General features: G+C 39.6%; 1 protein-coding gene across 6 annotated transcripts; it reads right to left on the bottom strand.

Annotated features, from left to right (window-relative positions):
* Positions 1 to 1,844: 1,844 nt before the first annotated feature.
* Positions 1,845 to 21,029, bottom strand: nsd2 (nuclear receptor binding SET domain protein 2). 6 transcript variants are annotated; one of them, XM_044165646.1, is made up of 22 exons: positions 20,830 to 21,029; positions 18,646 to 19,286; positions 17,884 to 18,046; positions 17,528 to 17,691; positions 16,198 to 16,605; positions 15,444 to 15,663; positions 14,786 to 14,895; positions 14,431 to 14,539; positions 14,157 to 14,272; positions 13,368 to 13,457; positions 12,918 to 13,044; positions 12,070 to 12,267; positions 10,494 to 10,673; positions 9,071 to 9,227; positions 8,755 to 8,957; positions 8,474 to 8,577; positions 7,973 to 8,242; positions 7,071 to 7,187; positions 6,520 to 6,661; positions 6,305 to 6,411; positions 5,826 to 6,024; positions 1,845 to 5,571 (listed from the first exon to the last, which is right to left on the bottom strand). In XM_044165646.1, the coding sequence occupies exons 2-22, from the start codon at positions 19,255 to 19,257 to the stop codon at positions 5,255 to 5,257; spliced, it is 4,113 nt and encodes a 1,370-aa protein (XP_044021581.1). In that variant the 5' UTR covers positions 19,258 to 19,286; positions 20,830 to 21,029; the 3' UTR covers positions 1,845 to 5,254. The 6 variants fall into 6 exon arrangements, with proteins under 6 accessions (XP_044021581.1, XP_044021575.1, XP_044021578.1 ...); XM_044165640.1 differs by having other exon boundaries at positions 17,528 to 17,694; positions 20,830 to 21,028; XM_044165643.1 differs by lacking the exon at positions 20,830 to 21,029 and adding an exon at positions 20,648 to 20,788 and having other exon boundaries at positions 17,528 to 17,694.
* Between the last annotated feature and the right edge of the window lie 1,817 nt (positions 21,030 to 22,846).

Here is a 22,846-nt window from a genome sequence, read left to right as displayed (position 1 = left end):
TATTTGTAAATGTAAAGGAAAATTTACATATCAGAGGTAAAATGCTTCCTTTGAATTGAGGAGGAAATACTTAAAACCTGAAATAATCGTGAACAAACAACCATCAACTTTACATTTTTGACATTGTTTCTATTTTTTAAAACAACTTAAAAAGGTGAGAAAATGCTTTAACGCGAACAAAATTAATACAGTTGTAATAACCACAACATTGTTTGTATTGATATGTTGTGATATTTACTTGGTTTAAATTTAAGTACTTAAGCAGTAAAAAGTTTAACTATTTTATTTTTTACTTGCCCAAAATTAAGATCTCACCGTGAAAGATTTTGGTAAATTTAAGTATTAGAAATTTAATGAAAGGAAGACAAAAGAACCAAACAATGACATCAATGTTGATTTTGTCACAATACATGTGTACGGAGAGATGATTAACAATGATTGATTAATCATCCAGCACCTATTTAGTTGAGCTAATTGCACTTTTAGAGAGGAAAAAACAAACAGAAAACAACTTTTTAAAAGGGTCAGTTCACCCAAATAAAATTGCAAATAATATAGTTAACCACTAGTGGTGTCAGACTATGCAAACTGTTTTGGTTTCAAAAGTTTGAGATGCCCCCACCTCTGAGATTTCTGCCTCCTCCAAAATACAATGGAGGTGAATGAGATTTCACTTGTGCTAATAAAACCATTAATTATTTCATTGGGACTGTTTTTTCAGGAGAAAGTAGGTCCAATTAAAACTGTTCACAGTGAGGTCTGTGGAGTAATTAGGACAATTTCTGTAAAGACACTTATTTTTCCCCATGTACATTTTCAGTACTTAGAGCACAAATTAAATTCCATTCACCTCCACTGTATTGGGGTGGAGACAGAAATCTCAGAAGTGAACATCTCAAAACCTGGACACTTAAAAACTGAAACTATCTGCATGGCTAGATACCACTGGGGATGAACTGGAAAATGTAAAATAATTTCTGAGTGAATATTTTGACTTACAGCTCACCTTACTTGGTACAAAATAATGTAATATAGTTTAAGTATAATTTCAAGTCCCAAATGAATTTTAGACAAACTTTTCATTTCAAGTTTCACAAATATAAAGCTGGATTTATCTCTAGTCCGGTTAGCCATGCAGATAGTTTTGGTTTAGACTTGTGCTCCCAGCAGTACAATGGAGGTAAATGGACATTTTTCACTGGTGCTCAAAGCACTGAAAATAGTAAATAAATGAAATTCCATTCACTTCCATTATATTGTGTTGGGGGCACAAAAAGTAGACAACTCAAAACTTGCCACATAAAACTTAAACTATGTGCATGGTTAGATACCACTAGCAGCAAGTGAGAGCATGTTTTTTTGTGCAGTTTGGTTGAACCAACCCTCTAACTGTAAAACCATTGAAATGTAAGTTGTAGTGCTGCAACTAATGATTATTTTCATTATCAGTTGAATAATTAATGAATTATTAAATGAAGTGTCTTTTGTCCAACCAACAGCCAAAAACTTGGAGATATTCAATTCAATATCATAGTAGACTAAGAAAACCACAAAATATTTTTACAAAAAAATAAAATAGCAACTATTTCGATAATCGATTGTCTGTTTCTGTTGATCAACTAATCCAACTGATACAGCTGAAACGATTGAACAGTAAAAATTTTAGTCTTCCCAGAATAGTTTGAGCAAAAACAAAATTTTTAAGACTGAACTTTGGCAGCTTTCAAGCCCTTTGGATGAGTTTGATTTAAAGTCATATTAAACAGGTTTAATCTGTTGCAAGAAATAAATATAAAAATCAGTATTGGATGATAACAAAAGTCCAGCAGTGTGCAGACAGTAGATGCATGTTTGGTCACTTTTTATTGCACGATTCAACAGACGTGAGATCCTGCACAAAAGTGTTTCAGCACTGCATCAAGAAAAGAAAAACAAAAACATACAATATCTGAGAAATTGTATGATATTTACAATAGATGCATCACTATTACCACTTATACATTATGTACATATTAGTCTCTGGTTTACTATGACAGTAGTTACAGAATGAAACCCCTACGCACACGTTACACTTCAGCTCTACAGGGAATTACAGTGCTTACAAAAATAACGGGCTGGACTACATTCACTCAACACAAGGTTAGGATACCTACAAAGTCGAAAATACTCGTACGAGACTTGCTGCACCTCTGGACATATCCCATTCACGCGCCCTGGGAAAATAAAAAAAAACAAAAAATAAAATAAAAAAAAGGTGCAGTTGCAAAAACATGGCCTCCTGTTGTGTCGTACGACTCTAATCTGGTTTCTGGAGAAGTTTTAGAGATCCCAGAGGAAGAAGGAAAAAGCACGGATAGTGGCTTTCAGATAAAATGGCCGAAACAAGCCGCCTGTTCGGAGAGATTCAGATTCTAAGATGAAACAATCCAACTTTTTATGAACGTCAAACATGAAATTAAGAAGGCACAACAATTGTCTGTAGCCTCAGCGTTGCTGGGGAAAACAAACAAACAAAAAAACAACAACAACAACAACACATGACCGACCCAAAAGAGAGACTGTTGACATTAATCCATCAAAATGTCTTACGACTTAAATATGACGGATCCATTCAAAAAGTAATCAGTTAGGTGGAAATGGTTTCAAAGCTCCAAGTATGGTGGCCTTTTTAGGACATTTCAGACTCAACTTGGAAGGCTAAGCTGAATATTTTCAGATTTGGCTCAGCTTAGTGTTACGAACAGCTCCAGTCTAATGGACTTCAGGTTCATCACTTTCAAATATATGTGCCGATTGCATGTTTAGGGAATGTACACCAGTATCATTATGATGAAAATTTCAATACTGACTCAAACATTTTAAGTGAACACCTTAAGAGTGCTCTTCTGGGCTCCTTGTGAACTGGGTGCCTGTTTCACAAAAACAATTTGCACGCATGTAGTTGCAGCGTCACGTTTCACGAAAAGACTGCTGCTCACAAATTGTGGATAAATTAGGAAGTCCTAAAGAGCACTCACATGATCATGCATGGGATGCAAGTACGGCATTTGGTTTAATGAAGAAATTATCTTGTGCTGCAAATTGCAGCCTGCAATGTTGCAAATTTGGTTATCGCTGCTACATAAACTCCAGCTAGAGCTTGATGTCACTTGGGTTTGAAAGTTAATATTGAAATCAGCACCATAATCATATAGTACATATAAACAAAGCATATATTTCAAACTGATTAGCCTGAGTTTCAGTAGATTGGACCTGTTTGCGCCGCATGCTAGCACTGGCGAGTATTCACGTCACCAGAAAATTGAAGAGACTGGTTTTTTTTTTACCCTCATTGGACCAAATGTGCAACCGACCAACAGTCCAAAACAACAATATTTAGTTTATTATCACATAAGAGGAAGAAACAATGTAAATTAAGAAGCTGGAACTAGACCAGGGAAAGTTTGGCATTATTCCTTGGAAAACTACTTTAACGATTAATTGCTAAATCAAAATAGTTGCAGATCATTTTTATATCAATCTAGTACCTGATTAATCAACTCGTAGTTCTAACTCTAATATCCATTAAACCTGAACTTTGGCTGACAGCAGTCCATCCATATTTCTTAGTTTCGTTTCTCAGTTGTAATTTTGACTGGATGATGCAAATGGTAAACTGGTAATTACAGTAACTCCGATCGACAACAAGGCAGCATTAGCATCACGCGTTAAGTACCGCTGAGGATTAAGAAGTGCAGCTGGAGCTCACGGACCACTGAGGATGATGAATGCTTAAGTGTGACAACACAGAGCTGAGCCTGACATGTCCTACAATGGCCACCGTATTCTATAGTTTTCTTAACCCTCCTTGTAATGCTTCATGTCAAGTACAAATATGAACAAATTACCAAAATTGGAGTAACAAGGTGTTTGCCAATGTGCTGTTAGCCTGCGATAAAGTATTAAACAACAAGCAGACGCAGTTTTGAGACTAAAAACCTCCTGAGGATTAACAAAGTTGAGGTCTTTTTTTTTTTAAAAACCTCAGCTACAGATGAAGTACTCAGTGAATTTATCATCAATAAAAAGCCCAGCCAGTGGCACTGAAAGGCCTTCACAATCAGCATGATGTGTATATTTATACATAAAAATCTTTGCACCTTAGATGTCAGATACTTGAGTATCTACTACAGTCGAACAATAAACCGCACCTTAAGGTTAGGAGTCAAAACTCAACATTGAAAAATGTACAAGAAAAATCGCATATATTCCTTCATTTAACATCGAGCAGAGAGCATTAAAGACCTATAAACCTCCCAGTAGTGTTTCTATGTCAGACGGCAGTTTAAGAGCACTCTCGGTTTAATACTTTCTGTAATCCCTCATTCTCTGGACAGGCAGGTAGATAAACGGTTTGTGGCGCCATCGTTCAGCATGCTGATAAAAAAAAAAGAAGAAGAGAAATCAGTCGAATCTAAACAGTAAAACTGAGCTAAAACAAAATAACAGGTTGTAAAATAGCAAACGAATGTCTACAATTAAATGCAACCTATGACTACGAAATAGAAGTAAACAGGTCATCTGAGGCCTATCCATAGTGTCTTGGTGTTCGATATTACATCTGGCATATATACACACTATATATAAAAATAAAAACAATCCATTTCGGCAACCTGTTTGATGTCTTACACTATTCCAGTACTCATAATTTTGGTCTTTGATATACACATATACATATAGCTATAAAACTCTGCTGTTCAAGGTCATCCGTGTTGAGTAACGGGGGTGACTGAGATTCAAGTTAGCAGACGGTGACGCTGCTGCTCAGTTTTACTTCCGGCTGTTTCAGTTTTTCTGTAGAAACCAACTGGTTCATTTTGTTATTCTAAAAATCAAATAATCAAAACAAACAACAATAAAAACAAAATTAAAAAGGCAGTTTGTTTGGCGAAGAATGAGAGAACTAGCTGAAGTTGCCTGACCTGCGCTCGCGCCACTGCTTTGTGCTTTACCACAGATGGTTCGCCTCAGTGCAGACAAGTGAAAATAAACCTGAAAATGTTAACAGATAAAAAAAAAAAAGAAAAGTTTGAGCGATTAGCTAGAGGCTGTTGCCGAGCATGTGAGAGATCAGCGGCTTTCCCTGATGATGAAGACGTACAGTGCCTTGGTTCTGGTGATATTATTACGTGGGGTTTATATTTGTTCATGAATGGGGAAGCAAGTGTCAGAGTATAGTTTGTTGTTCTGGCTCTCTGAGGGGTCAAAGGTCACTTCAGGCCTCTGCTGCTTTCCTCTTGGAGCCCTTTGTTTTGGCCTCGGCTCCTTCTGCCTTCCTGGAGCCTTTAGGACGACCGGCGATGGTGGCAGTAGTGGCGCTCGTGGCATTCGTCTCAGAGTTGACATCCCGATCCTGGTTGTCCGTTCCCTCCAACTCGTCATGCTCCAGACAGCATAGCTGTCCTGTGGGAGGCCAGGGACGCAGCGCCCCCTCCTGGTGAGCCTTGCAGAAGGAGTTGGGGCAGAGCTGGCAGAAGGCCTCAGAGTTTTTCCCGCAGACATCACAGTGGTGCCAGGGGCAGTCCCAGCGGCCTGCAGGGAGCGAGAACGAACGATAAGGACACAAAGTTTAGAATACAGTTGATCTGAAGTCAAAAATAACAAGGGTGAAATAACCTCAAACACTGGACAAAGGAAAGCTCTGAAAAACATTATCATTTTTAAAAAACCTTTTAAAGAAATAAAAATCAACAGTTATCCTTCCACTTGCATGTGGCGAATATCTGTGACTCAGCATTAACTGCATGCTGTGACAGCTGCAACGTTGTATTTTAGTTGTTTCTTACCGAAGGGTCTCTTGGTGAGATTCAGGCAGGACAGGTGGTAAGCTTTGGTGCAGGTCTTCTTGTCACAGAGCACCAGCTGCCCTCCGTCCCCGCAGCGGAAACACTCGTCCTCAGACTTCTTCTTTCCCTCAGATTTCCTCTTTTTATACTTTCTCTTCAACCTTTTCCCTTTTGGCTCGGCTGTTTGGCCATTTGAGTTCTGCGGAGGAGACGCCAGGTTGGGATAAATTTGATGCTGGGTGGATACTGCTGGAAACACCTGAACATGTAATGCCATCTCTGACCCACAGATCCATACAAATAACAAAAATATACTACCAACAAAACGGATCCAGAATTTGTAAACCCACATTTGTTTTAATGTACCAAATACGGTACTGCCGATACAACACACGTTTTTATACTAATTCTGGTAACTTGTGTAATTTCTTTTTAACTGACATTTGAATTTGAACCTGCAGCTCCGGTGTGAAGCTCACCTTAGGTCGATCACCAAGAAAACCGCTGCAGTTGGGAGCACCGCAGCGACAGACGGTCTTCTCATTGCCAAGGCAGTCCAGGTTGTAATTAAAGGTCAGCTCAGTCCCTGCAATACAAAATACGTTTTTAGGAAAAATCAACACGATACGTAGGTGGGACTTGGCTTAAATCTGCAGACAAAGCTCCAACCAGTCTCGTTTGTAACTCGTCTCACCTGCTGGGATGTCACAGACAGCAAACAGGCCAACCCGTGTGTCGCCGTTCACCGTCCACTTCTGCGTCTCACAGTTGGGCTGACAGCTGTGGTTCATGAAGCGAGAGTAGTTTCCCTTCGGACCAGCGTCAATGATCCGGTCCTTAAAAAGAGGCAGAAATTCTGAGTAGGTGATTTGTTGCACCTTCCTTTAAGTAAACTTTGATAATTTGTAAATTATATTCCCACATTTTCTGGTACTGACATTACAGCGTATGTAGCAAATCTACTCCCCTTACTCCTACCTAATTAGCATTTCACTTTTTATTATTATTTATTATTAATAGCTTTAACAGATCTATTTACAGGATTCAGCTGGTCTGACCTGTAGCTGAGGTTGCATTTGTAGTATTGACCAATGTAATGTTTACAGTTTTCTGTAATGCAACATTCCCAATGCAATACCCTTCTGTTTATCTCGCTCCCAGTAGAAATGGCACTGCTGCCGAGAGTGCAGCACCCTGACACACTGCAGAGCAAAAAGTACTTCCAAGTTCTGGTTTGGCACTAACCTTGTCAATGGTGAGCATGTAAAAGTCGGTGATGTTGTTTTCCTGGGCGTACTTGATCCTTGCCCTGCACTCCTCCTCGTCTATCAGTTCTCCGATGTACTCGTTCACAAACTCACCCTGTTTGAGAAACGTCACATCAGAGACCAGCGATGTCTCCATACTAGAAATGTCCCGAGCCGATCCGCACAATTTCCGACGATCCAGGTATTTTTAAAACAGATGTGTATTGGCTACAGTGCCTTTAAGTGGGTGTTATGACACCGATCAAGAGAAAAAGTGAAAGTAAATGTCTAAGTGAAAACAGTGCCTATACTTAAATAGGCACAAATATAACAATATATCGGCCAATATTAATTTTCTTTACACAACCAATAACGTAAACAAACAATTTTGATATGGTTCCCTTATATATGTTTTTTTGTTTAACAATTGCGACCAAAGAATGTACTGGGCAGGACATTTTACAGTTGAAAATAAACTTATCACTACTTTCTGTTGGACAAATATAGAGTAGTGACCTTGTTTCAAAACATGTCTGGTATTTTTCTTGTCAGTTTTCGGCTGATACCGATAGATCGGCAATGGGCCAATATCAGTCGATTTATCTAATTTCAGGTGACTAAAATTTGGATTCGCACAAAAACAAAAACCCCAGAAATTATTACTCATATTGTAGAAAACACAAATGAGATGTTTTAATCTTTGTGTCCTTCTCTACCTTGATGACAGCCAAAACATAAATAGCACAGTCTTCAACTTTTCAGAATTGATAACAAAATATACATATTGACATTTAATGACAAATCTTGCATTTTGTTTTCCTGATACTATGTACATTAGTATGAGACATTGGCTGGTCCCACTAAAAGACCGTTTTATAGCAGGAAAACCTCTCTTCTCACCTTCTTGATGTCCCGGAGAGACACCAGGCCCCAGCCCTTGCCGGGCGTCTTGATGATCTTGGTCTCTGGGTAGAGACGTTTGGTCAAGTCCTGATTACAGCAGCGCTCCCCGCTGGGACACACCTGAGGGTGGCACTCGTACTGCAGCATGCGGTTCAGACACTCGGACTCAAACCCACACGGTCTCTCGTCTGTCGGCTTGCAGTTACACTTAGGGATCTCAGAAATGTCTGCGGTGTAGACCTGAACCTTACCAAAAGGTTTGTTTACCTGAAGAGAGTAAAAAATAGAACATAATAAAAAGGAGACATCAACATCATGAAACATCAATAACAGAGGATAACATTTAAAATGATGCTATACATCTATTCTAGAAAAGGATTTCTTTAAAATTTATTTGAGTAAAGTCTTTACATGTACTTACTGGGTAATTGGGTTTGTATCTTTAAAAATGCATTTGAACAGAGAGACAAAAGCAAAGATGCACACAAGATTTCAGACCTTGATAAATTTATATGGGGGTGGCTTCCGGCTGTTCTCTTGTGCTTCCTTGGCCTCTCGTTTCATTTTAATCTCCTTGAATCGCGCTTCAGCCTCCAACAGAGCTGAGGAAACAAAACAATGTAAAGGCTCATTACATTTCATTTCATCTGTGGAAACATTCATCTGGACATTTAGATGAAACATTTCACTTCACTTCTTTCATGAGTTTAAATGACTAACCAACTGATTATAGAAATTGCCTAAAATGTGTATTTCTAGGAGGTAGTCTAGATCTTCACCATTCTTGAAGACTTTGCCGATGCCAGTCCTCTGGTGCTTGCTGCCCCTGTCTCCCTCCATGTATGGAAACACTCGGCCCTGGTGAGTCCAGAAGTAATCCTTGGAGCCGAAGAAGAAAACTGGGAACTCGCCAATCTCATGTCGAAGATGCTGGATGTTGGTGGGGATGTTTCTGGGGTGGTGGATCTCTGCAGGCCACCATCTGAGGAGAAAAAAAAGGCAGGAGCACGTATGAGTTATTTATTCAGTGTCTAGGTCTCAACACAGAACAACCTCTGCTTGAAATTAGAAAAAGACTGGATCGGTTTTTCTGACCTGTATGTTCCCAGTTTGACCCAGATGATGTCTCTGTATTTGGGTTTCTTTCCGGCCCGACAGTCGTTACAGAACCAGCTCCCATCAGGCATAGCGATGTTCAGGCAGTCAGGGTGGAAAGCTGCTGGACAAGACTCACAGCACAGCAGCTGCCCTCCTGCAACATAAGAGAAACTCAGTTAAACCTGAAAAGCATTTTAGACTGGTGTGGAACAATTTACACTAATTACAGTTGAGTCATCTGTACAAGGGTGATAAAAACAAGCACAATAAAACACACACAACAAGGTTTAGTCCGACTAGCAGAGGAAAAAGAACTGCCACGTACCCACTCGTTAATCGACCCCCCCCAAAAAAAAAAAAACACCCACACACACTGTTGTTCTGTCTGTGCTTTGGTTGTGAAGCTGAGTGGATACAGAAGGAGGACTGGTGCAGTTCTTCAGGATTTTGCATTGATGGCAAAACTCCTAATCATAAAGTTAATCAAAAGTTATTTAGCATCAAACTTTTGCCAGTCAATGCTTGACAAATTCTACGACTGCAAGATGATACTGAAACCCAGAAAGCAGGCCACAAGTCCAGAAAATAACTCTCACATTACATTGCAGCCGTCTCTGCAAAAACTGGCTGTGATTTCAACTGAAATCTGTTGCTCAGGAACTACTGTAATTCAGCATTTCCTCTGATTTTCAGAAGCAGCAGTATGTGTGATTAACAGCTCCACAGCTGCCTCGGTACAGCTCCAGTGCAGTTGCCTGTGCCAAAATAATTTCCTTATTACCGTTTATAGAGATTTAGGAGATATTAATAATTTTCACACTTTGTAGATTTTCCAAATGTTCTTCTAGAGAAACAACCCTTTAAACTTCACATAATTCTCTCTGTAGAGCTATTACATCATAGGCAACGGAGGTGGGTCACTTTGCCTGAAATAAAGACAACCTCCACTTAAAATAAAAAATGAATACACTTGTGTATGAAATAAAACAATATTTAGGTAAAACGAGCATAGGTACAATTTAACACAGCGTATTGTCACGATCTTTATGAGAGTGGCTAGTGTTTTTGCTATCATCTACTAACTAAACTGATCACGAGCAGAGTGGTCCTTGTTCAAAGTCAATGAGTGAGCAGGTCTGGTTGTGATCTGAATTGCCTAAAGTAGGAAATCAACCCAGCCACAACCCAAAGACACAAAGAGGAAAATTAAGAAAAGTACACTAATAGTGTGGACATACGATTTGTCTTTATACAAAACTCAACGTTTTACAGCTGAAATTTGATTTTAACAGCCCGAAAGAGCCTTAAAATGATTGTGGTTACATGGCTGGCTGGTTAAATTGAAAAAATAAATACAAAAATCAATATATGGCTAATGGTAACTGCCCTCCTTATTGTTGAGAGAGGAGAAGTGGCAAACCTTTGGAGCAGACGAAGCACCAGCTGACGTTGACATGACTGTGGTGGCTGTAGCCCTTCTTGGCGTGGAAGTGGTTGGTGCAGATGATGGCGGTGTTGGTGATCATCTCACTGCCCGCAGCCACACACAGGTCACCTACGTGGTACGCAACAGGGCAGCGCAGGCAACGCATCAACCTACCTTCAGTACGGAGAGTGAGAGAGACACCAGATTAGACAGATTTACATCACTCAGAAGTACAAGTGAAAAGTGCCTCAAGTCCACAAAACTAGGCTTAATCTATTGGGGAAACTGGTCCCAAACTGTTATGAAAGATGGCTTCATCATATTTCATCAGTGCCTTGTTTTCATGGTCACCATATTAAAATGCTGTAATCTCATATGTATCCCAAATAGATAAAGCAAAAAGGAGAATGTGTCTTCAATGAGTTCAAGGCTCTAGAAAATGTGGCCTGGCTATAGTTGGAAGGCACAACAGACCACTTTCTGCAAATAAATTCATATTCCTTCAGCTAGTTTTACCTTTAAATTTCATTCTTGTAATTGTGAGGTTCAAATGATTTTTTCATAGCAAATAGCATATAACTCCTTTTATGTAAGGGGCCGCCATTGGGAAGATTTGGGGGGGCAGGGGTGCTCATTAGGGTAAAGGGCTAGGGAATGCACTGTGTCAATAACGGTCCTCACAAAGATTGAAGTACAAGGATGTGTGTGTGTAAATAAAAAAAATCATCTCCTTTTTTTTTTTTTTTTTTTTTTTACACTTACAATCTATTCTGAAACTCTCCTAATGTCATTGTGTTCCTGGCTGATGATGACGCATTTCCTTTACAGTTAATAAAATGAACAGTTGACTCAAAAATGTCCTTCCCACACAGCTTTAAAAAAAAAACCACAATAACATTCCAGGTATACCTTCCGGTATGAAGTTCAGCATGCCAGAAATTAACAAGTGCAAATGTGCATATACACACACACACACACACACACACACACACAGACAGACGGGGGAACAAATAGTGGAGAAACATAGCAAATGCAGACACTTCCGTGCACCAGGACTCACTGAATGGTTTGGTTTGGTGAGTATGAAAACGACGTGAATAAAATGCTACGGCCTTTACAGTCACCAAATCTCAACCCAGTTGAACACCTACGGAAGATTTTGAACCAACAAAGAAGATGATGCTCCCCACCACCATCTCCATAAGACCAAACGATATAATATAAACTTTCATCTTCAAATCTGTTTAGTGATGTCTGTGACGTCTGTTGTTGATGTCTGTCTCTGATGCTATATGTCCTTTTGTTATGTCTAGCTATGTTTGTTTTTCTTTCTATCTGCTGTACTCAGGTATATATATGTATATAAATGAGTGAATATCTTGTGGAGGAATGGCGTTCATCCCTTCAACAGAGTTCCACAGACTTGGCAAAAAGCACTGAAGCTGTTCTGGAGGCTCGTGGTGGCCTGACTCCACACTAAGACACTTCATGTTGGTTTTTCCTTTAATTTCTCACCCACAAAGCAATCTCAACAGTAAAAAGTGACATGTCTAGTGTTGCAGAGCCTCACCCTTGGTGGACTTGTGCTTGGTGCGGCCGTAGTGGCAGCTCAGACAGGTGTGGAGCGGACAGCGGAAGCCCTTGTTGTCGAACACAGTGAGGGGGTTGAGGCGGAGGCACACCTCGTGGTAAAACTTGCCGCAGTGTGGGACGTGGCAGCGACGCAATGCGCCCTCGGACTGCTTACAGTTGAAACACGAGTGAATTCCTGAAAGGAGAAACAGGGAGGAAATCATAGGAGGGAAGAAATGTTAAACAGCAACAATTACAAACATGACACTAACATTACTTCTGTTATCACTAAAATATTACTGATACAACTACTAAGATACTGTAGGCACAGATGGCATTAAGGGTGGGGATCAGGGGATAACTCATAATACAATGATGTTATGTTACCTTTTCCACAAAAAAAAAAAAAAAAAAAGTATGAGAAAGTAATTTATCAAGAAAAAATACCAAATATTAGCTGGTTACAGCCTCTACAATTATGACTTAAATCAAACCAGTTTTAAGTTTTTAATTTTAAACTGAAAAACTAAATAAATACCTTGTGGTTTTGACATTTGTTCAGAGAAAAACAAAACAAAATTAAGACAAACATCTTTCAGATTTTGAGACATGATTCCAGTGTCTTTCTTTTTTACTAATCATGAATAATTTAAAACAGATTCATTCATAACATTACTAGCTGTGAATAAAGGGACCTACTTAGATGGCTGTTGAGGTAAAAATGGCCACTAAGTGGCTTATGTTACGTTACAGTCAAGAACAGAATGTGGTGCAACAAGAGGTCGCTTATTATAAACATAAAGTAACTGACCAATCGGTTTCCTGGACAAAGTGTGAACTTCTCACCTGTGCTGCACTCCTGACACAGCAGCTTCTCGTCGGGTTTGAATGACAGACCCAGACAGTGGAGGTGAAACATCCCACAACACTGGCCTTCACAGGGCACCAAGTCTTCACCAGCCTGCTCACACACCTACAGGAAAAAAATAAATAAATACACAGATCAAAACATAAGCAGAGACTGAGACATTTCAGTGCACATGATCAGTCTAACAGAGAATGGCACGGAAATCAGGAGACATTGTCCCAGTTAATAACGGCTCTAAGTGTGGAAAAACTACAAATATTTAAAACTAAAAATGTCTAAATTCCACAGATCATTATAAAAGGATGAAGACTTGTGTGATCCAGCATGTATGTTTGTTTGTATAAAACACTTCACATTTTTCCAAGAAATGCCCTACATTTAAATAAAGTTTGTTTATTCAAAGTTTCAATTCAAAGTAAGGACCTTACCTGGCAGACAAACTCTTTCTTCCGTTCGCCCTTCTTTGTCCCGTCTAAGCTGTCACTTGGAGAATCAGGACGTTCTTCACTCCCAGAGCCCTGCAGCAAACAACATGTGGTGAACTTTTTTCTGAAATTAGGTTGTCTGAGTCAGTGTCTTCTTTTAAGTCTCTTCTCAAAATGCATGTTTATCAGAAAGCATATCCTGATTTTATCTGAGTTGTCTGTTTATTTTGTTTTTATGTATTTTATTATTCATTGTGGTATTTTATTTCTCTTTGTGAAGCACTTTGTTTTTATAAGTGCTCTATATATAAAGTTGTATTATTATTATTATTATTATTATAATAATAATAATAATAAATGAGACAATAGCCATACATTCACACTATCTGCAACACGATTAACAATCACCTAAAGTCCAGACCTGAGTGATGAAGGAAATTAATTAACAATCAAAACTGCAAATGTGACTTTGTTAATAGAAGAGTTCTGCTCATAAAGTAGAAAAAGGGTCAAAGGTTTTTAAAGCTTTCCAGTTCTCTATACTTCATTATTTGAAAAATAAATAAACGTCTCAAAAATTATGCTCAAAGACAACTTTCAGAAGTTAAATTAATTACAATTAAATTAATGCCGCCTAACTTGCACTGGCAGGCCTAATCTAATAATCGTTTGGGAACATGAAACTGCAAAATAATGATTTAACCTGTTTAAGATTTGTGGCTCTTAAGCATTTAACAACTTTCTTAGGTTTACTAGTAAATCTCAGACTGATCCGAGGTTATTCCCTCTCACCTCGGGATCAGGACACAGGGAGGACCGCCTCTTCTTTGCCTTGGAGGGCGTGGCCTGGTTCTCTCCATCCTGTTTCCTTTTCCTCCTACGCTTTGGTTTCTCAGCATCTTGGTCATCTGTGAAAAGAAAGTGTTTGGGCAATGACAACTATGCCATAACAGCTAAGAAGTTGTGGAGTCAAGAGCGAGGCTGCAAAGCAAATTACAGAGGTTTTAGATGTGAATTTAAAAGAGAAGCAATGTTCTTCTTCAATACAGACTAGCAAGATGATTACCAGTGTGGAGAGCTTTTGACTTATTCATTCGCTTCTTGGTTTCTTTTACGTCATTGTCGGTTCTCTTCCTTCTTCTCTGCTTTTTGTCTGCTCCTTCTGAAGTCAAGGCCTGTGAAAGTTTGTGGACATGATAAACAAGAAAATCAACGTCTTATTACAAAGTGCTTACTATACATTTTGGGAACCAAATTGTGTCTGATGTTCATCATCTTAAATATTGCTTTTTGTAAGATGTTTACTTAGCGAATCATTTAAAATTCTCCACAGCGAGGTCCTACTCAGTGTCAGCTACTACTTTGGAAGAACAGGGGCAGTTTTAGGTCTGAAATGACACTGCACCAGATGGAAACCTCACCTGTTTGTCAGCATCTTTGCTTGTTTTACGTCTCTTTTTAGGCTGCTGACCCTCGTCTGCTGTAGCGCCTGTTAGTGGCCTTTTAGCAGTCTTCTTCCGCTCCCGCTTGACTAAACACAACAGCAACAAAAAATGTTAAAACAAAAGGCTCTTTTTAAATTAATTAATGAAGTTAAATGTGTATAAAAACACAAGTGTTGCCGATTAACTACAGATGAGGATCAAACTGAGTATTAGTTGTTGGAAAGTACTGGTTCAAGTACTTCTTCGATCAAGTATAATTTAAAACTTTTGCTATGCTTCATTAATAGTAAAGAATTAAGCAGCCAATGAAAAAAAGCATAAAAAAGCAACACACAACTATCAAAAAGCAATTTAGATAAATTCTCTGCATTTGTAAGCTTCTATGCTATCAAGGGCAAACTGCTTACTTGGTTTTAGCAGTCTCACAACAATCAGGAAGGGGGAATTCTTAAATATACTGGTGATAAATTCCACAATAACCCCACCACTTCACTTTTTTACTAGCCACATATGGCAATTTAAAACATGAGATTCCACAGCTCTGGTAAACACATACCACCCACGGCTAGATTTAAGCAATCCTTGACTGATGGCTAGTCTTGATCTGCTGCCCGTGTTTCAACTTTCAACCAACCTGGAACTGAAACTAGAAGTGAGAGTGATTCCGAAATATCGCCTGTCGAAGAAACCAGCTTTGCTTTCCTTTTCTTCATGGGATCAGAGGTGTTGTCTGTTGCAGATTTTTTCCTTCTCCTCACTGTCTTTCTGGGAGACTGAGCCTGTTTGGGTCTCCTCTTTTTCTTCTGAGGTATGGCTGATTCAGCTTGTATATCTGGTGCAGAAGTGGTGGGATCCTACGAAGAAAACAACCAAATATATTGGATGAAACGAGTACAAACGTTCTTAGACTGCCAGAATATGACCATAATATTAGCCTATCAGGGTTCTACAACTATTTCCATTCCACAATGCTCTTAGTATTTTCACACCTGGATTTCATTACAGAATTTCCAAATTTTAGTTGATATTGAAAGCTTAAATTATGCAGTTAAATTGTGGGCTAATAAGACTGTTTGCTATGCTGAACCTCTATACCTGAAGCCTATTCTTCACAACAGCAGCTATAAAAATACGATACATGCTGGTACCTGGGTTATACTGGGGTGAAAAGCTTTTTCTAGTGTTTTTTTTCTCCACTTTACATTTTGTTTGATGAGAACTTTTCAAAACTTAAGTCTTATATTAACATCAATACATTTCCCTGCTTTCCAAACCTGTGAAGGTAGTGTGTAACCTCTAAACTCTTGCAAAGTCTGCACAAAAATAACTAAAAATGATGCATGTCACAAGCATTCCCCTGGTGATGAATTTTAGTGAGTTATCCTAACCTGTGAGGCTGGCTGTGGATGAAGCATTTCTTTGGAAGAAACTGTGTCGTTCAATTCATTTTTCAACAGGAAATCATTTAGATGGCCTTTGCCCCCTTTCCGCCATTCTCCCGCTCTAAATTTCGCTTTGGGTGCTTGTGTCTTTTTCCCTGTTGAAGTGCTGTCTTGGGACACCAGCACAGAGGGGAGATCTGGGCTAAGCCTAGACTCTGTTTCCTGGTCCATCTTGTTGCTCTGTTCTGGCTTCAACTTCTCCATGATGCGGGGGTTCAGATGAGGCCCATCATCATCATACAGAAATGCAAAGTTCACCATGCGCTCATCCAGTGACATGCAGAAGGCCTCCTTGGCCTGAATGACGCCCATGTTCCACTGAGCCTGGAGTTTACGGGGCACAGAGGGAGCCGTCTGCATGACATAGGGAGAGAATAGCAAGGTTATACGACAAGTTACAAAAGACACAACACAGTAGTGATGTTTAATCATTGTCTTGAACTGGTAGAACACATGTTGCTTCCAACACGACGCCATTAAGCAAATACTTGTTTTTACAAGTATATTGTGGGCAATATTTAAAAACAAGTGTAGAAAAGGTTTCAGTCGTAGTCATCTGGACAATGTTTTCAAATTCAAGACGTTTCGGCTCCCATCCGGAAGTCATTCTCAATTATGAAAATGGTTCTAGAACTCAAAAATTTAAGCTACTCTGTGTTGCTTAAGCTTAAATTTCTTCTCAGACTATTTTCACAATTGAGAATGACTTCCGGATCTACGCCGAAACGTCTTGAATTTGAAAACACTGTCCAGATGACTACGACTGAAACCTTTTCTACAATGGAACACTCCTGGACGAATGAGGGACTACAACGTCTTGATTTAAAAACAAGATTACATACTTGATTAGCAACATGTGACAGTGGTGTACAAAATGACTTGCTAACAACCATTACAAAAATGATGTGTTGTAAACATTATTCCATTCTTGTTTGTTGGTGTTGCGAAAACAGGCTAAAAGTGTGACTAGAGTGGACTTAAGGTTCAGGGGGGAAAAAAGCTGAAAAATCATTGAATATAAACACATTTGTTAACCATAGTTGCAAAATATATTCTGGTATTTATTGGTAAAAACCAACATTTTAAAAATTGGCTCATTTGAAATGCACTTTGTAGAAATTTAATGACGAGAGACAACCTTGTATAGAACATTTTAAGGAAGTGCAATGTCTTAATGTTGCAAGGTTTCTGAGACAAGTCTTTCTAAACAACAGCAAACCTCATCCTCTACAGGCCAATATGCAGGGGCATCACATAGGAGAAGAAGCTGATTTACCTTTTTGTGGATGACACGGGAGGCTGGCTGTTTGTTGCCCTGGCTAAGCTCCTGGTATTGATCCTCCCCTGTGAAGGACACCATATTCTTCTCAAAGATGTAGCCTCTCTCAGGGGCGTCTCCAAAATACTGCACATGGTAAAGGAGGCCCGACCTGCTGTTGGCTGCTATAAAAACAAACATTAAATAAATAGTTATTTATTTTATAGTACTTTCAAAAATGAAAATGAAAGTGCCCCATATACTAGCACATATAACCATAGCTATAACTAGAGTATGATTCTTCGCCCTTTAACTTTAAACACATGACTTATAGCAAAGTTCAATTGATGTAGGTGGTAGTGACTGTATGTCACCTTTCTGTTTGAAGTGATTGTTGAATTCTGGGTCTGTGGTCACCATGCAAGGCCACCAGGGGTATCCTGACACCTTGGTCCAAACCAAATCACCAACAGAAAAACAGATCAGCAAAGGGGACTCTTCTGTAGCCTCCTCCGTCAACTCTGAGATGACATCAGGCTGGAGAAGAGAAAGAATAATCAGTTAAATCAATAGATAAAAATAGAAACTAATCAATATTCCGACAGCTTTTACTTCCTTAAATCAACTATTTTCCCCACACAGACACACACTATCTCAGACACATATGCATCACTACCACTATATTTACTCACAACTTTAAACATACAATACACTGTGGGAAACCCTCTGCAGCTGTGCATTTAGGTTTAAAGACTTGCAAATGTTCTATCAATTTTCCACATTTTTAAGCCTATGTAAAAATGTTACTGACTTCATATTTAGCACTGCTTTCCCCAAAGGTATGTGAGCAAATATCTGAATGTCAACTTTATATCTCTGCTAGTTAACATTCACTCTGTATTCAACTGTCCATAGGAGGCCTGGTACTGCTTGGTCACATTTATACGTATGGTCCTTTTGCCTAAATACCATCTGTCAGTGTCTTAATGTTTGCCTTTAAACCAGTATTAGCTAGATATATTGGAGTATGCATATTTACGACAGACAAACAGAAGTTGTATCTTAAAAAAAACAAAAAACAAAAACAAACCAACAACATCCTTTTTCTTCTTAAAAAGTAGGAATAAAAGCAAAACCTCATCAGCTGCTCCAGTCCCATCTACAGCATTTGTGTGGTCAAGTGGCTCCACAGGGATGGTAGAGGAACTGAGGTTTGGTTCTGGTTTGTGAGGTCTCCCTCTCCTTTTCTTCACGTCCTGTCTCTTCTCGGGTCCAGATATAGTATCTTCAGCGGTTGTGGCCAAACTGGTCCCATTGGCACAGCATGGTTTAAACAGCGGCTGCTTGACCACCTGGGGTATCATCACTTTCAGTTCAGGTTCAGTATGAGGAGTGCAATTGTGCTGATGGGTGCCATTTGTAGCAGGGGCTTCAGCGCCCTTAAGCATAGGTGGCTCCGGAGCACAAAGCTTAGGCAGCGTGTCTTGGTCCCCATTCAGCACACGGGAGGTGAGGTCTTTGAGCCGCTCATGGCTGTGGTTGTTATGACTGTGGCCAGCCATCTTCTGAAGGACACCGTCTTGTAGTGTGGCGGCTAGCTGGGCAGCAGCTTTGTCCATTAGTAGAGAAGGGTCACTGCTCATGTCTCCCCCACCTTTCCGTACACTGAGGGATTCTGGCGGCTGCTTCATGCTGATAGGGTTGGCTGGTTCAGGCATCGAAGGCAGGGAGCTACCTTTGCTGTCCATCCCATCTAACCCCCTCCAGGTTCACAGAGCTACAGGACAGGGAACACACAGAACTTCTTATTCCACAGGTTCAATCAGAAATAACAATATCACACTGTCAATTTTTGGTGCCCTTCATTCTGGCAATTTGTAAAATGGCATTCTGGGATATGAATCCTATGAGCATAACGTTACACATTTTACAAAATGGCACTCACTTGCTCCAGCGGAGCATGCACAGAGGGCTTGGAGGCGAGAGAAAAAACTGCACCTGTCACGGAATGTTCTAGCCGCGTAGTCCTGGATGTTTTTATAAGAAAGTCGAGCGACTCTGCTAACCAAAAGTCGGAGGCAACAATAACAGTTGCCTCTGTATTGTAAAAGAACACTAATGCCTCACTGAAATCCAGACCTATACGTTGATCACAACTAATGTGAACGAGGTCAAGTCAAACCCATTCTCGATTACATCCATGCATACGAACGAAAACCACTGGGCGGGTGGAAATCCTCTTACCGCGACAATTTTAAAGTTGTCTTTCTCCTGGAAAAAGACTGGCTAGCGGCTAACTGCAGTCTGTGGAAAAGCGGTATGGAGAAGACAGGCTGCAGGCTCCACCGCATGCGAATGTCCAATGAGTGGGTGGCTAGCTGTGCCGCGTAACCACCGCATCACCGGCTAAAAAAGCCGCGGAAATGGAAGCAGCTGACAAGTCGGAGTAATGCTTTTGGAGTGTGAATAGTTAATGGAATTAAATGCATCCCACTTCAGTTAAAAAGCTAACACGTTACATTGTGGTTTAACTTTATAAAAAGGTAACTTTAGTTAGCGTAGTTGTAATGTAACGACAACACGGCTGGACAGTATATGGGTGAAACCGATTCTAACGGCGATACAAAATGTAACGTTACATTATAGTAACGTTAACGCGTTTTAACAACCGTTCAGTCATTCTAAAGTTAACTAATACGTTAAAGTGTTCTGCTGGCCAACGCTAAATGCCAACTTTAGCCAGCAGTTACACTATCATGTCATGCACGAAACGGGCACCGACTACAATCTGAAACGGAAGCCACGATGTGGGAATCTCATGGATCCCAGCCATGGAGAAGCGGACAAGCATTTTCCCATACCGTACAACTGCATCACTGTCATTGCTACAGTCAGCCATTACGCCGCATTCCAGCAAATAGACAAAGCCGCCACCCAAAAGCTAAATTCAGTTAACCTACTAGCTAACCTACCCGATTAAAGCAAATATGTGAATAAATAAATATGTTCACAGAGGGACGATTGTCGTAGTCTGTATAAACTGTTTTGCTATTGTTTCACTGATATAGTCAATTTGTAGGCGCCATGACAGCTCGTTTCAAAAAAGCTAACCGTGCTAGCCAAAGCTAAGCAGCGTACCATTGAAGCCAAGTCAAATTGCACATTTAACGTTAGCACAGTTAGCTAGCTAGCTAGCAAGCGAGCAGGTCCCCTCTTGCTAAAATGGATGGTCGGCTCGAACAAGTGTACTTGTAAAAACTCATGCCAGCTGATATCCCCAGGGTTGACAATAACATGAAAGGTCGTTTCTTTGTAGTTACCTGTTGAATCTCCTCTCGGTGGTTAAAGGGAAAAAATGCCCGTATTCATCCTGTAAAGCGATGGATTTCATTCAAGTCGAATCAAAAGCTTGCGGGAAACTCAAACTCTCCAGCCAACCAGCGCGAAAAATACTCACTTCCGATTGGTCGGGAGCAGAGAGAGGCTCCAACCGGTCCTTTCAAAAAACCCAACCGTAGGAAGTAGATGACCCCGGTGTCTTCCGTCTGTTTTGACATAATTTCACATCTTTTCTAGATTATTTTTAATCGTTAGTGCGTACAGTTATTATATGTATGTTTATTTGTTTCTTACAACAATAATGTAAACGGGTTGTGACTACTATGTCATGTAACGCGTGACGTTTAAATGTACATTTTGTGTGGCCGTTAGAATCGGTTTCAGCCCTAGACTGTATAAAACAGGTTTCACCTAGTTGAACCACAACATCGTTACAGTCGAAAAAAAATATTTAATATGAAAAGTTTAGAAAAAAATGTCAGTATGCCGCCTGTATTTCCCCATCTAAAAAATATCTGCACTTTAAAATACGATAAAATGTTGGTAGGCCGAACTTCGATGGGGACACAACATTTGACACGACCGCTACTGTACACGAAGAAGCCATTACAGTCTGAGACGATAATCTACCCTAAACAAAGTCAGTCTCATGTTAAGCAAACTATCTTAATTTATTATTTTATTTTTACTGTTGATCAGGGAAAAAGTGACCACTCTGAAACCTTGTTAATGCAATATCTGGTAACTGGTAACAACTGGTAATAGTCGTGGTCGCATATTTTCTAATTGTGCTGTATTCATTAGGGATGGCTTGCAGAGGATGATTAACCAGAGGCCTGAGGTCAAAGTCTACAATTACATTTTAATACATTATCAGTATAAGCTTTGATCAAAAACAATGAATGAAATACAGCCCCCTTGTTCCCTTACAAGTAGAACAGTTGACACAACTACTTCGGGTGTTGCCACATTGATTTTCCTCACTTGTCCTCTAAAAATGTTACACACAGGTGGTCATTTAAAAAAAACCCAAACTAAAACTAAATGCTAGATGATGGCTGGTTATGTTATATGTTATATTATGAGTACAGGCCTCGATACGTCCTTGCTTCACATCGCTCCACATAAATACTGTACAGGAAATTAAAGTATAAACCTGCAGTACCAACAGAGGAAGCTAAGGGGCCTAAAACCTACTGAAACAATACAACCAACTTCCGTTAAAAAAAATGCCTATCAAAATAAAAGCCACCATCCTTGATGAAGTATGGCAATGGATGCCAGTTGCTAAGTAATGATCATATGAACATAGGAAGCTTTAAAGATATTACATAGTAATTATAATAATAATTATAATAAAACTTTATTTATAGAGCACTTATCAGAAAGAAGTAAAAAGTGCTTCACAGAGAGAGAAATAAAATACCACAGTGAATGATGAAATATAAAGAAGTAAAATACATAAAATACACAAAAGCAATAAAATAAACAGCCAGTTCAGGTAAAATCAGGATATGCTTTCAGATAAAAATGTGTTTTGAGAAGAGATTTAAATGAAGACACTGACTCAGACAACCTAATTTCTTTGGCAAGTTGTTCCAGAGCCTCGGGGCCCTGATAGCAAAAGCTCTGTCCCCCTTAGTTTTCATCCTGGACTCAGGAACAGACAGGAAACCCCTGCCCGAAGATCTCAAACTACATGAAGGTTCATAAGGGATTACAAGGTCTAAAATATAATCTGGAGCCAGGCCATGAAGAGCCTTAAAAGTAATCAACAAGATCTTAAAATCAATCCTAAAACAAACAGGGAGCCAATGTAAAGAGGCTGAAACAGGTGTGATGTGATCGTACCTCTTGGTTCTGGTTAAAAGCCGAGCAGCTGAGTTTGTACAGTCTGCAGTCGTGTCAAAGTTTTTTGATCAAGACAAGTGAACAGGCTGTTACAATTATCGAGGTGTGAGGAGATAAAAGCATAATTCACACAAGACAATACGAATA

This window comes from Siniperca chuatsi, linkage group LG15 (genome assembly GCF_020085105.1).
Source record: "Siniperca chuatsi isolate FFG_IHB_CAS linkage group LG15, ASM2008510v1, whole genome shotgun sequence".
Classification (NCBI taxonomy): Eukaryota; Metazoa; Chordata; class Actinopteri; order Centrarchiformes; family Sinipercidae; genus Siniperca; species Siniperca chuatsi.
Note: the sequence above shows the minus strand (reverse complement) of the source record. Positions and strands in the feature narration are given on the sequence as shown.

What these genes read in the sequence shown, in the direction of transcription:
- nsd2 (XM_044165640.1), bottom strand. Translation starts at nt 19,257, where the DNA reads ATGGACAGCAAAGGTAGCTCCCTGCCTTCGATGCCTGAACCAGCCAAC. An exon ending in CAATCACTTCAAACAGAAAG is followed by an intron (nt 17,695 to 17,883) that starts GTGACATACAGT and finishes TTGTTTTTATAG; the next exon opens with CAGCCAACAGCAGGTCGGGC. An exon ending in GTGCTTCGTCTGCTCCAAAG is followed by an intron (nt 9,228 to 10,493) that starts GTTTGCCACTTC and finishes CTTATGTTGCAG; the next exon opens with GAGGGCAGCTGCTGTGCTGT.